The sequence below is a fragment of the Aptenodytes forsteri genome, unplaced genomic scaffold (assembly GCF_000699145.1).
Source record: "Aptenodytes forsteri isolate BGI_AS27 unplaced genomic scaffold, ASM69914v1 Scaffold494, whole genome shotgun sequence".
Taxonomy (NCBI): Eukaryota; Metazoa; Chordata; class Aves; order Sphenisciformes; family Spheniscidae; genus Aptenodytes; species Aptenodytes forsteri.
Window position 1 is genome coordinate 8047 of NW_008794455.1, and position 15152 is coordinate 23198.

Sequence of the window (15152 nt, forward strand, 5' to 3'; positions counted from 1 at the left end):
AATCCATTATTTTAAAGTTTGATCAATAATGTCTTATCATAGCTTACAATATATCTAAAATTACCATAATATATAACCCATAATAACTTCTCCTGATTTGATTGTAGCTTCACGGAAACACATATTACTTTTGGTTTTAATGCCTGGGTTTAAGATTACGATTAACTCTTTCCAATCCGATTATGGATGGAATCTTACTATAATACATAACAGCAAGGATTGCCTTCACAGGCAAAACTATTAGAGGTATTCAGACTTTAAGTGATTAATATATCATTTGGTGCTGAACTGAGTCTCACAACAAATGAAGGGAAAAAACAGATTTCCATGAAGGTTTCTGAAGAAGGCCCTAGACAATTCATAAGGACACAACAGGCCATGCATTTGAATAGATGCAAATGCACAGTACTTTCAGATATGGGAACTGAAGTCATACCTGATAATATTTATAATAGGCATAGTCCACAGCTGTTCCCACAGCTTTTCTCTGTCCTTCCCTAAGAGTAACTGGTGCAAGGATATCTGCGCCAGCTTCAAGCAGCTTATCAACCTGAAGAAAGCAAATCATTACACATCCAAGCAAAAAGACAACCTTCCCAAAAAATTGCATTCACACCACAGCTAAAGAGACAGGACTGATCATCAGAACTTAACCTCTATTTGTGAGACTATTTTGTGCACTGAACCATGCATTTCTTCTGCCACTTTAGAGCTGATGATGAATTGTCAAATCTAAATGTGTTTTGTAAGTAAAACCTTCTTGCAGGCAGTTGCTATTTGTTTCTGGGTACCTCACAATCTTGCAGCAACAAATGAAGCAGGGACAACTCATGAGGGAGGGGGCAGAACAGAACCCAGCCGGGGAAATTGCCTCTGCTTCCAGACCCCTCAGCTGCAGCCTGCCTCACCTCCACTCTGAATGAGATCAGCCCTGTGCTCCCTGGGATGAGGAGAAAAACTCCAATTTTCACAAGGCCAAATGCTGCCATTGACCTCATCATAGATGAGAAAGTGCACTCATCACAAGTGGTATTGACCACTTTACAGTAACAACCAAACACAATGCATCTCTCTTCATGTGGATGCTGGCTGTGTTTATAAACAAGGTAATAGTCAGATTTGACAGGGCTGTGGGCACTACAACCATCCCGTTTGACTTTAATGTAGTTTTTCCTCTTCTACACAAGGTTATCATCCTCTTTACTCAAACGTGAAAATGGATTTCCATACAAACCCCCTGTTCCTCAGGACAGAAACAAACAGTATTAGGAATAGACACAAATTAATTGTTCCAGAAAAAAAAAATCAGCTTACCCATTAAAGAGAAAGGGGACTCAATGCACCTGACAAAAACCACTTTTTTTCTGAAGTTTAAAAAAACCAAACAAACAAACACCCAGATGTTATCTCACCAAAGCAATCCTCTGTGCTGTCGTTCTCTGCTGTTCATATGCCGTACTGACAGCTGCACAGAGGGCACTTCTTACTGCTCCACTTAATGGTAGATTTGGGTCAGCCCCATGTTTGAGGAGTTCAACCACTGCCTGCAAATGTGCATATGCAAATGTGACAAATTAGTGACCGGAGAAGCCATTATTGACAGTTCTACAGCAGGAAAGTGAGACCCTAGCGAGATCAGTCAAGACCCTAAAGCTTTACAGTATTTACCACAGCACACTTGGAGTATCTGCTAGTACCTGTCATAGCTTCAGTAGCACACAAAAATTTAGTCCACCAGACAGTAGTTTTCACTTCTTTTAGCGTGAATCATAGTGGTTATCATGGAGTACTTTACCAAACAATAGTATCAAAGGCATGAGAGGGTAGCTTTAAAAATCACCTGGTCTGATTCATAAAGTGTATTTCTTTAAAAAAAAAGCTTTACCACAAAGATAAGGATTAGATAGGTTGATCAATTACAGCCTATTAGATCATTACTTCATCAGACGTTAGCCTCTGAGAAGATGGGAGAAGCAGTAGAAGTTTTTGGATATGGGACTTTCTATTTCATTCAAAATAATGAAATTTAAATTTTTGTGTTGCAAGAAAACACTTTTGCCCAGAAAAATACAAAAACTGTCTTAAAAATGATGAAGACAGTGTAAGGAAAAAGGTTCACGGTCAAACACTTGATACAGAGTCTATTTTATGTTGTATGCAGTTGTAGCCATTTCTATTATAACCCCTTCCACAGTCCACACTCTAGCTCCATATTATATTGCATCCAGTTTTATTTTTATAGATGTTTGATACCCTTCCAGTGAAAGGAATATAGTTAAAGACTAACAACACAAAATGGTATTTTCTACTATGTTCTAGCATTTATCCTATGTAAAGTATAAATTTTGTAGTGACAGAACAAAACGTAGAATGTTGATTTCATCAAAAATACTGAAAAGGATTTCCCCCCCCAGCTTTGCTAATGGCTGTGTTTCCAAGAGAATGCTTCTCTGGATTATTTGTGTGCTTTTGTATTGGAGAAAAGTAAACAGGGAAGCAGAAATCACACTCCAGCCCTGCCCCTTTCAGCTTATCTGAACTGCTAGGCTAGAGTCAGTCACGCTTGCCCCCTTACAAGTGTTCTTGCCATTACCTTGTGTGCTGGCTGCACAACAGCTGAGCTTCATGGGGAGCCAGGGTGCCACTCTCACCCCATCATTCTCCCGCCTTGCTTCCCACAAAGAGATGAGCCAGGAGCCTGGACACACCAAGCTCTATTCAAAGAGAGGTAGAGTACCACAGACACATCTGGTTTATCACCTGCTTTGGCTACATATCTTCTCTTGCACCATGCTGGCTGCTGCAGACCTGCTGTTATGGGCCCAGTGTGGGCAGAAGGGAGTCCACTCCCTGCTCGGGAAGACAGGTGCTAACTTCACACACGGAATTCTACTGTGTGAACTATAAGCCTCATCTGTGGAGTGCTGAGCCTCATTACAACCAAATCCTTTCTAAGACTGATCATTAATCTTTTCATAGAACAGCATGCTTCCTACCATCAATGGCTACCCTTTTGCCTTATACCCAGAAGCAAGTGTTCTGGTGTTTGGTTGGGTTGCTCCACGCAGGGAGGCAGCCTGTAAGAGGACTGAATGTTCTTGTGATTCACAAAATGAACACAGTTCTCCAAATGTTAGTCCCTTCTGAGTCCTACCCAAGTATTTCTGGCTACCTCATACTATAGTCCTTTACGATTCCTCTAGTTTGGCTCACAAAATATCCATAGGCTTGAAAGAAAAGTAAAAACTTTATTATTTTCACTGAAAATGTATGATTGCAAGCACCACTCATTATGTAGTTTGGCTGTCATCACAGAAGGCAGACATGAATGGAGAAGTACACCCAAAAAAATGAAGGAACTTAAAGATGCTCACCAAGTCATTCCCACTGGCAATTGCTAAGGAAAGTGGTGAATGGCCACTCCACAATGTGTTTGGATTTGCCCGATGCATTAAAAGGAGGCAGATAACATCTCTGGCATGCTTTGTAGGCAAGTGTGGTGAAAAAAGGTAAAATTAGATCATAATAAAGTTAACTTTTTAATATTAAATTTAATAATAGTAGTATAATTAATAAAATGAGCAGCATAAAACACATTCAAACCTTCATCTAAACTATGATGTTATAGTAAAAATATACATCCACTTTTTCATGACTGAGAACCCCAAGCATAGTGGTGTTATACATGAAGCCTCTTCACAACCAGATTATCAAATCTCATTAATCCTGCCACCAGAAGGAATGTGTAGGTTTGCTTCTGAAGAAGTAGGTCACTTCTCTCAAATACTTTTCTCCAACTGCATGCATCCCAAATCTGCTAGAAGAATGTTACTATAGTACAAAATCAAATGCACAGAGGTTAGTGCATGCCAAAACTAAGACTGTCCAACTTCAAATTGGCCTTGTGGATGATTAAGTTAATGGCCAATTAACCAATGGAAACTCAACTAAAGGAGTTTCTCTTGTCAAACAGAACTCCAAAGATTTAAGAAATGTTTTTTCCTCAAGTGCTAATAGATTTTTAATCAGTACAACACTAATAAATCAGTAGAAAGGGAGTTTATCGCTGGTATTCAATCACCTTCTTACAGAGGGATGAAATGTCTTCACTGACAAGTTATGTCATTTGAGATTAGCTTAGAACTACTCCCTATGAGCAGAGCCTCAGATGCTATGATCTTACCTCACTGTTATCCTCTCTTTCGCATGCAATATGCAATGCACTCCTTCCACCTTCTTCAGGGACAGGACCACTATAGGAGGAAAAGTACTCTTGTGGTGGTCCTGCTTCATTTTTCAGTTGCAAAGTGACACCACCTGTCAAGTTGGCTTCTCTGGCTTGAGGCTGAGGAATCTAAGTGAAATGATGTGCACATTTGCAACATACGCTAAAGACAAGTTAACAGAAAATAAACCTGCCTGGTCACCCATTGGTCTGGATCTCAATCATGGACAAGACTTGTTCAGCCCCACAAAAACAACAGCCACCCTTTTCCTACTTTCTTCTCTACATTCAGGTCTCATCTGCTAGACTGCTTTTGCACTGCACACTAAGAAGTTTAATAAAACCAGTGGAGAAGTCTAGGGAAGGCAAATTTGAGAGAGAGAAGTTGTTAACTTTCACTGGGCCAAACGATACAGTGTAGGGAGTGGGAGGGAAGAAGCAAGCTTTCAGGCACAAAGGGCCTGCCTTGAGTCAAGCTCATTCACATGTCCACTCATTTAAGGTCTATGAATATAAGGTCACCAGATCAATATAAAAAACAAAAGTGATATTTGAGAAAGTAAATCTTGCCTACACTGTGTCTGGGCATTCTGTAACTAAGTACTGTTGATAAATAGGTATTAAGTTCTCCCGTTTACTACTTAAGGACAAAGTCTCTCAATCGCTAGCCCTTGTTCTCGTGAGGGACTTCAACTTCCCGGACGTCTGCTGGAAATACAACACGGCAGAGAGGAAGCAGTCTAGGAGGTTCCTGGAGTGTGTGGAAGACAACTTCCTGACACAGCTGGTAAGTGAGCCTACCAGGGGAGGTGCCTCGCTCAACCTGCTGTTTACAAACAGAGAAGGACTGGTGGGAGATGTGGTGGTCGGAGGCCGTCTTGGGCTTAGCGACCATGAAATGATAGAATTCTCGCTTCTTGGTGAAGTAAGGAGGGGGGCCAGCAAAACCGCAACCATGGACTTCCGGAGGGCGGACTTTGGCCTGTTCAGGACGCTGGTTGAGAGAGTCCCCAACCTCAATGATTCTATGATTCTACGATTCTACTAAAATACAAACTGACAAAGCCATCTAAATCTCTCTGTCCTGCAGACATTCACCTTAGTCCTTGTCATGACAACATAAATTTTGTCAGTCTAGTTACATAAGCCAACTCCTTTTTTAAGTGATTGGGACCTGATGGTATGCCAGGGAGCTGGCCAATGTCATTGCAAGGCCACTCTGGTTACCTCTGAGTGGTCATGGCGAGCAGGGGAGGTTTCTGAGGAATTTCTTTGCATTTCTGGCAAAATGGAAGGAAGAACCAGGGAACTACAAACTGGTCAGCCTCACCTCGGCCTATGGGAAACTGATGGAAAAATCTGAGAAGCCATCTCCAGACATACTACAGATAAGAAGGTGACTGGAAGCAGTCAGCATGGATTTGCAAAGGAGAAATCATGCCTGACAAACATGATAGCCTTCTACAATAAGATGACCAGCTTGGTGAAAGATGGGAAAGCAGTGAATGTTGTTTACCTTGACTTTAGCAAGGCTTTCAACACTGTCTCCTCAGTGAGCCTCATAGACAAGATGAAGAAGTATGGACTAGACAATCGGACAGTGAGGTGGATCATGGGTTGTGATCAGCAGCACAAAGTCCAGCTGTGCTATACCCCAGGGGCAGATATTAGGGCCAATACTATTTAATGTCTTCATTAATGACCTCAATGCTGGGACAAGAGTGCACCCTCAGCAAGTACACAGATGATACAAAACCGGGAAGAGTGGTTTAAAGCACCACACAGTTGTGCTGCTTTTCAGAGGGACCTGGACAGGCTGGAGAATTGGGCAGAGAAAAATCTTATTAAATTCAACAAAAGGAAATTGTTGTATTCCTCCCCTGCACCTGGGGAGGAATAATTCCAGGCACCAGTATGTGCTGGGGGCTGACCAGATGGAAAAAACCTTCTAGACTAGGACCTGGACGTCTTGCTGGACAAGTTGAACATGACCCAGCAGTGCGCCCCTGCAGCAAAGAAGGTCAACAGCATCCTAGGCTGCATTAGGAAAAGCATTGCCACTGGAACAGGTTGCCCAGAGAAGTTGTGGAGTCTCCACCCTTGGAGATACTCAAAAACCAATTGGACTAGATCGCAAGCAACATGCTATAATTGATCCTGCTTTGAGCAGGGGTATTGTACTACACAATCTTCAGAGGTCCCTTCCAATCTTTCAACTGTTCTGTGACTACAAGATTTTGTTACTACAACTTAAAGTAATTTATCAGGTAACAAATGCCAGAAAAAAGCACGTGTTACTGACATAGCTCCATCAGCACTAGAGAATTATCATTAAAAATGGCAACTCTAACTAAAAAGTGCTATACTATCAAAAAAGTCTACTGCTAGGCTGATCTTCTGCAACCTGTAGGCACAGAGAATGCTGCAGGAATCTAGCAGAGACAGCTGGGGTTCAAAGAAAAGAGAAATAAGGAAAGGAAAGAAAAGAAGTGTTAGGCCAGCTCCATGGAGATGAAACAAGCAAGTCCCATCACAGACATATCTGTTTCTGCAGGCATATCTTCAGGCATTTGTACTGGACTACACACAAGGGACTTTTAAACGTTGCCTTATATAAGGCATGATAGCAAAATGTTCTGGGGCACCAAAAACAGAAGGATATGTTTACTGCAACCCAATACTATAGACCTCAAGTGGCTTTTTCTTTTTTTTTTAAAGGTTCTTTCAGTGGAATGCAAAGATTTCACTGTGAAATCAAGCAGGCAGGAATCCCAACTCCCTGCTTAGGTCCTGTACAATCTGAATTTCAACAGCTGAAAGAAGATGAGCTCAAAAAGCAACATACCTTGTCTGGACCGTATATCTCATTTCCATCTTCTGCCCTTGCATTCAGATCTGGGGCAGAATGCAGGAGATACTGTGTTATCTGGACCCCTTCCTCCCCAGGAATTGAGGCAGCTATGTGGAGAGGAGTTAACCCCCCTAACTAAAAACACAAACATAGCATTAAGACTCCTGTTTATCACAAGCAGCACTTAAAGAGCGCTAAATATTTTTTCAAAGAATAATACAAGCTCACTCTTCCCACATGCTGTGTCTCACAAACAGCCACCATAAACCTAGAGCCTAGAGTTATAGGACTGTGGAACACTAAAGGTCCCAGACACTAAGCCTACTAAATACCACAACAGCTATTACCAACTTGAGGAGCAGCTTCACAAGTATTCCCCAGCCACTCACAAGCTTGGCAAGCAGGAAACATAATGAGGAAAAAAAATACTTAGAGAGTAAAGAGCTTTGAGTTCTTTCTACTAAAAAAAAAATCTTTGAACGGGATAATCGCTTTAAACAGCTTTCTGGCCATTCTAAAGCTGATTCTGACATGCAGGATATTTTACAGTAGGGCACTGAGGCTGCAGTACACATCTAGAATCCCACGTTATGAATGATAATCCAGTAAAACCTTGGATGGAAGCCGCACATCAGTCCTGGCTCCCCTTTCTAAGAGGAGTTTCACTGCTTCTGCATCTGCAGCTTTAACAGCAAAGAACAGAAGGTGTGGTGGGACCCAGGATGCATTGGGATCTGCACCTCGACGAAGCAGCAGTTGGATTGTTTCCCACCTCTTCTGTCGTCTAGAATTGACATGGAAAATATCGGAATAATTTATTAGCACCTTCCAAGAAAACTCTAAAAGCTAGTGGACTAAAATGACTCCCAGGTAATAGACATGAAAACGGTCACTTAGCAGAGGGAAGACATGGCAGTCTTTAGGGCTGCATCACAACTGCCCTACACCACCCAGGCAACATCATTATGATCTGAAGAGGGGACAGCACTGCCAGTGTATCTCAGCCCTCTAAACTAAAGGAGTGGCATGCAAAAGCAGTCCCTGTGGTCATGAAAAGCCCTTGCGTGGAGACAGGGGAAGCTAGGAAAGGTTCCCTGCATTTCCACCAGTCACTCAATGTGACTTGCAAACATTTAGTCTTAGACTTGTTTAATGAAAGAAACAGACTCCTCCTTCCTGCCATCGAAGACTCCCTGGAAGATTCTTTCCTCAATCACACCTCATTCACCCATTCCAAGAAAACAAAGGTACAGTGCTTCCCTTAAACAAAAGCTGGAACAGGAGCTATGTTAGACTAGGACAGTGTATTCCAGATGCCATCTGCATTTCCATGGAGGCAAACTATCTACCTCCCCCCCCCAAAATCTTGACACCACCAAAAAAAAAAAAAGAGAAAAAAAAAGGGCAAACAGCACTTGGAAATCACCCAGAAACTCCATCACAAAGTGTTCTCAGTGGAGACTCATCTTTTCAGGCATGGTATTAACTCAGCTTTACCCACGAGCCCTACATTCAATGAATCTTTATATTCCAACAAACAACATGCAATATGCACAATATTTCAGACAGCAAGAATCATGGGAGGTGGGAGGATGTGCCACAAAAGTAAAATGTAAGGGATGAAGGCCAGAAGGCCAACCAGGAATTTTCAGTTTGGGAGTTTTAAGATATTAAAACCTACACTGCCATAAAACCCAACACAAAAATTTCGTCATCTTTGGTGACTGCTCTGTAAGCAAAGCAAAAAGTAAAATGTGGCCTTTTCAAAGATCCACAAAGGCAAAATAGTTGGACTACGTTTCAGTTGACACTGCTGAACAGACACTTGCAGAAAACAACTAACAAGTTCATATGTAGTCAAGACTTCAAGAAATAAAGCAAATATATTCTCCTTCCTCACATCTACACTCCACTGCAAGTGTCCATTGCATACTTAGCAGCTTTTCACACTCCACTAACAAGAAATCTTGTCTTGCTCAAGTATGATGTCCTTTGCTTGAACTACACTTTTCAACTGCAGTCTTTGCCCACTGCTGACATGAGTTAGAGTGTATAAACGAGTGGCTTCTACTGGCATGAAAACAAGATTTGCCCACTTAAACAAAAAAAAAAATCTTGCCCTGCAATGGATGCACACTTCTGTGAAATATGTGAAATACTGTTACCTTCTTTATACAAAAGCGTTTATGAGAGTTGGTCTCCCATCTATAGTGCATGAGACTTACTTTGAGATTATGCCTTCAGCCACATTGACTGTTTCTGAGGATTCTGATTGTTCACTCCACTTAAAGATTTAAAAAAAAAAAGAGGTTACAAAAATGAAAAAAAATTCTTCTTCCAATGCATGACTCAGCATATTAACATATCAGAACAGTGACACAGTACAGCATATAATGATAAAGGAATTTTGTTAATAACTGTTAGGAAAATCATTTAGAAGTAATTTGTAACTAAGTTTGGTTGTTTTTTTTTTTAAAAAAAAAACCTCTTAAAATAAGGGAATATTTTTCTTGTTCAACTTCCATGGTGTCTAAAACTTGTTTAGAAGAGTTAAAAGTTTCTTCCAGTATACATCACCTAGCTTAAAAGAAAAAAAATTGCTGAAATAAAACAAGACACAGATTTTCAACTTGCATTAGCTTGCATGAGAATCTGGAACTAGGATCTACAAGGCTGATGTTTCCAAATCTGGATGCATATTCAACTCAGAGGAAAAGTAAAAGCAATGTACATTTACCTTGCAGAATCTCAGAGCCTGTGAGAGATACAAACCAACACAGAAAGATCCCCTCTCTATTCCTAATTACCTCATATTACCTCCAGAATGAGAGGTAATAGCTCCACATTGATTTTCTGTGCAGTTTTGAGCAGCTGCTCTCTCTCACTCCCCTTCTCCCTTTCCCATAAAAGTCTTGCAACTTTAGCAATGGGCCACCACTTGAACATACTCTTGGAACTGGAACAGTGACTTCAGAGCAACCGAGGATTATTTGGTACTTAATTTTCAACAAGTTTCCTCAAGGCATGGGCCACTGCCTGTCTAGCCTCATGTGAAAGTCTCAGCAGCACCCTTCCATTTCTAGACTCCACTGAAACATTTCAAAGACCACACAGTTCCTGCCCAGACCCCGTTTTTATCTGTTTTCTCATCCTGGCTGGTGATTCCTGACCCCCTTGCTTTCATTTTCTTTCCCATTCCCAGGTTTGCACTCTTACAAAATGTGTATTGTGTTCCTACACCAGAGCAGGTGTTTCTTTTTGTGGCAGGAGGAAGGCCAGGGATATGACTCTTCCTTTGTGAGCACTCCCCAAGGATCAGCAGACTTCTGACAGTACAATTGCTTTTTACTAGCCACCTCCATGATGCCAGCAGGATTACATAGTACCAGGAGAATCACCTACATCCTCTTGTTCTGCTTATGCTTTTGTAATTCCCAACAACTGCCCCACTGCATCTTCATTGTGCTAAACACCTAGTCAACACAGCCTCACATCTCTGCTATTGATACAGCACCTTATTTCAATTGCAGAGTAAGCTTGTAACTGCACTGGAGCTTGGTCCTTTGAGTTAGGAGTTAGCAGTGAGAGTAGAGATTATTCTGCATCCTCAGAGAGCAAAATGCATAAAAGTTCTGACTTTGTCCTAGGGAGTATACACAGTAAATTTAAAAAGCTTACAGCTTGAGGAAATAATGCATTATGATTCTGTCATTTTAGATTAGAAGTAAACAAACCTTGTAACTGTGCAAGCTCCTCTCAGCAATATTACCCTTAAAAGATTCTTCTGGATAAAAGAGAATAAAGCACATGGAGAGAGCAGATAATCCTTCATCACTACACTTATTCACATCAGCTCCACTATCAAGAAGAAGATTGACAACATCATTGTGGGAATGAACCTGTAGGGGGGAAACATCCATACTTGCACATATATGTACACACTTCTAGATTTTGACATGGAACGAATTAACAAGACAGTTTTAAAGTAGTGACGCTCTACACTGTTTAGCTAATTCAAATTTATATTTCCCACAAAATAGAAACACAATACTGAACCATGTCTTACAGGGTTCAGAACATGCATTTTTCAGCTAATTTTTAACTACTGAATTTCACAGGAATTCAGTGAGGATTCATGCACAGAAAGAGACTAAAAGTGACTGAGATGGCTACAGGAGAAATACAGCATTCTAAATGATTATCTAGATTTTGCTAGCCATTTACAATGAATGCCAAGTATTGAGGTAGCTGAAAAGGGCATGAAGAAAAAGGGGGGGGGGCAGGATTTCATCCCCCTCCTACAGAAATTGAAGTTGTGCGTGCATGGTTTCTAGCCACCACCACTTTTCAGCAAAAACAAAACAACTCTGTCTGAATCTGATTTCAACTAGGAAAAAAAATAATAAGGGCACGGTCACATCCAAGAACATAGATCTAGTCCACTCCACAATCATAACCTGAAATCAAACCTGACATTTGAAATCATCTCTAATATTTACTGAAGGGGCTTCTTTTAGGTTATTTATTTACCGTGGGGTTTGGCATGATACCAGTCATTACAGATACTACTCATGCCACACCGCTTTTCTGTTTTTCCTGTTTACTGAACATTCCTTTCATACTATGTAATGAAACAAGAGAAAAATTTAATCCAGCCTACTATACCAGGCATTTTCTCATCATGTGGTAAAGAGTCATGCTTAGAGTCTTACAGCAGCAGCAGCAAGTGCTGTGTATCCATGTTTGTCAGCTATGTCTGGATGAGCAAGTCCATTCCTCAGAATTGCATAGACCCCATCATAGTCTCCTCTTGCTGCCTTCTGAATTAGCTGCTCTGAGGCAAGTTCCCTGGGGCCTGGAGGCCCATAAGTACTGCGGGCTCCACTGAGAATGAGGTTGACATCTGAAGTAAACTCTGCTTGACAGCGCCTTGAAAAGGAGAAAACAGTACGGCACATTTAAGCAGCTAGGTACTCTTAGACCGCTACGGCAATTAAAGAAAAAACACATCAAGAAGAAACACATAAAGAAAAAACACAAAAACAAGAATAAAGTATGTTGGTGAGCAAGATGGGAAAATAAGGCCAGCTATCATTTTAAGAACTATTTCAGATAGTGTAAGCTTGCTTACATTAATGGCAGAAAGGCAAACCAGTGTACGGGGTGCTGGCAGCAGCATATAGATTTTAGCTACAGAGGAGTTAAAAAATATCCAGCCACCAAATATCTACTAAAATAAGAAAACAAAATCTGACTACCACATATTTCTATGAACCAATTTATCATGCACACTCATGACATCTGTTTATGATTTAATTTCCATCATCTGCTTTAACTATGACTATAAAATATGCATATGTAGCTTGTGTTCCTATCAAAAAAGCAAGTAAGGAAATACTCTGTGGGCCCAAAGAGCATCTCCACGTACAAGTACCGAGCTACATAAAAACTGACATGCAGTTGGCAGTTCTACTAGCTGTAGACTTGCTGCAGCATGTTTTGTATAACCTTGAAGGAGAACAAGAGTCAAGACAACCACAAAAAGGTATCATTGGCCAGATTTTCAGTGCTTTCAAAAATCTGGCACTCTGCTTCTCCATCTTTCTACCTCTACACAAGATGCTACACTCTCAGAACAGGGAAGGTCAGAACAGGTCTCTACAGCCCTTGCCTCCTAATTCCTTTCAAAACCAGATTTCCAGAAACTCGTGACATGCTAATGAGTTGAGACTATTTTTATAGGTGTAACCGGAATAAAACTGATGTTTAACGTAAAGGAATAAAATTTGTGAATTGAGAGATGAATATGTTGTTTGTTTCTTTTTTTAAAAAAATCCTCATTGGCAACTTGTAATCTCAAGGCCATAAAAAACAATCTGGAATGCAGCTTTTATCCTGCAATGTGAATTTGAAAATAATGAACACCCATGGATAATAATTTCTAAAAATCCATACATAATAAACAAATCATCAACAGTTACCTGTGCTTATAAACATGCGTCTGCATTCTAACTAGTAGAGGGGTTACATTTGCAATAGGCCAAGGGTCTTCCTCAGGCAGCTTTGGGGTGTTCTGAAAATACCAAGCATCACACTCTTCTAGGAAGGAGCGAGTCAAAGTAAGATGATCTGTGCTACGAGAATATGCAAAGACTCCTTCAGGGAAAATATCCTTATCGTCAAAAGGGAGATGTTTATAGCTACGGAGAAACGGGTCTTCCTCAACTGAAATATACTTCTTTTGAGAATTGTCATCAATGTATCTATAGTGTGCTGGATAATCCAAGAGTGAAAAATAACCAGGTACTTCAGTACATAGTTTAATTAGATGATCCCTGAGCCACAAGCCAACGTCCTGACAGCCATCTGGATAGCTCTCAATCCCTGGTCCAAATCGCTCATCAGATTTGTACAGCCCCTTAAGAAACAAGTAAACTCATTAGTACCAGTCAGAGATCAAACAAGTTGTACAATTAAAGTCTGTTTTCTACTTAAACTAATGTGGCTGGTTCTGGCCCTACTGGTCCACTTCCTATTGACAGAGCAGTAACTGCTGAAGCCAATCTGAACGGCAAAGCCTGCACATTCATTTTGGTCCATTTAATAGCAAACACAAATCTTCCAGCACAAGAACAGTGGAAGGCCCTAAACTTAACTACAGTGGGATGTAATGTTTAGATGAAACTTCCTGATGGTTTTAGGGCCTGAGCAAGATTCTTTAATTTTAATTTTATTCTGTGACCAATTTTAGATTCATCAGCCGTGCTGCTACCTTTCAGGACAGGACAGATTTTTGGCTAGATTTTCCTACCTAATCAAAACAAACACGTCTGACACACATCTGCACAGACACAGAATCTGGAAATGACAGTTATTTCTTTTCTTACAATGGTAACTAAATTTAGGATATCTATAGCCTTGCAAGCATGACAAGACATGCCAACAGAAGAGTCTCAGTAGCAAATAAAGCACTATAGGACAGGAGTTTTAGTCTTCCTATAAGGGTATCCTAGTTTGGCCATGATGCTATGGTAGGTAAGGCATGAGCATTACCAAATTTAAGCAGACTCATGCATATCTGGATCACGCATATGGTTCAAGACAGGTTCACACTAAGCTATCACAACCTCAAAACAGCTATTTAGAGCAAAAATTAGCAACTTCACATTGAGCTGTTTAGCTACAAAGATAAAGGAGCAGGAGAAAAGCGCTACCACTGGCAAGAATAAAATTCTGAGTATGGTTATGATCTGAAGCTTCTCTATTTTTCCCCTAGCTTTAGATTATACATTATATACTCAAATTAAAGCTCTCCTAAATCCATAATTAGTGCCACATTATCAATATTCAGCAAGAATGCTATGTTCTTGTTGATAACCTCCTCAATGCAGAGACTGTTATGTTGTTTCCCTATATGTTTTAGATTATTTGATGAATTGCAGAGATACCCAGGGATCAGTAGGAATGGGTGGGTGGTGTTCCCCTACGCTTGGGACTTTTCAGATATAACTTGTAAGAAAACAAAGAAGGACTGCAAGCTGTTAGAAAACAAGATTTCTAGCTTCTACTAGAAACACTAGGTCTGAAAATGATGCAAAACAGACAACTAGCTACCTGGACACTTCAGATTGCTGTCTATCTCCACAGTTTCTTAAAATGCAGTATTTTTCCAGTTTCATATTGCTGGCATCCTAATACGACTTTTGAGAATACTGTCTAACTAATAAGCTCTTCATCAAAGAAGGAGAATAAATACTGAAATCTTATACGTTAGATACTAGAATAAGAAACTTTCCAGGCATCAGATTTTTAGCTCTGGACAGATGGTATCACATCACAGGGCCAGAATGAGGATCCCGGGAACTACAGGCCTGTCAGTCTGACCTTGGTGCCAGGGAAGGTTATGGAAATCATCTTGAGTGCCATCACACAGCACGTACAGGACAACCAGGTGATCAGGCCCAGTTAGCATGGGTTTATGAAAGGCAGGTCCTGCTTGACTAACCTGATCTCCTCCTATGACAAGATGACCCGCTTAGTGGATGAGGGAAAGGCTGTGGATGTGGTCTACCTGGA

The 15152-nt window shown here is 40.7% G+C and overlaps 1 protein-coding gene across 1 annotated transcript in view; it reads right to left on the reverse strand.

The window, feature by feature from the left end:
• Positions 1-15152, reverse strand: part of ANKMY1 (ankyrin repeat and MYND domain containing 1) — a 42149-nt gene that overhangs the window by 6458 nt on the left and 20539 nt on the right. The window contains exons 3-12 of the mRNA XM_019474951.1: positions 13058-13494; positions 11789-12005; positions 10811-10975; positions 9302-9360; positions 7689-7860; positions 7071-7211; positions 4184-4345; positions 3375-3482; positions 1413-1544; positions 437-550 (exon numbers count right to left, since the gene is read on the reverse strand). Coding sequence (XP_019330496.1) covers positions 437-550; positions 1413-1544; positions 3375-3482; positions 4184-4345; positions 7071-7211; positions 7689-7860; positions 9302-9360; positions 10811-10975; positions 11789-12005; positions 13058-13494 — 1707 coding nt within the window. The remainder of the gene's footprint in view (positions 1-436; positions 551-1412; positions 1545-3374; positions 3483-4183; positions 4346-7070; positions 7212-7688; positions 7861-9301; positions 9361-10810; positions 10976-11788; positions 12006-13057; positions 13495-15152) is intronic.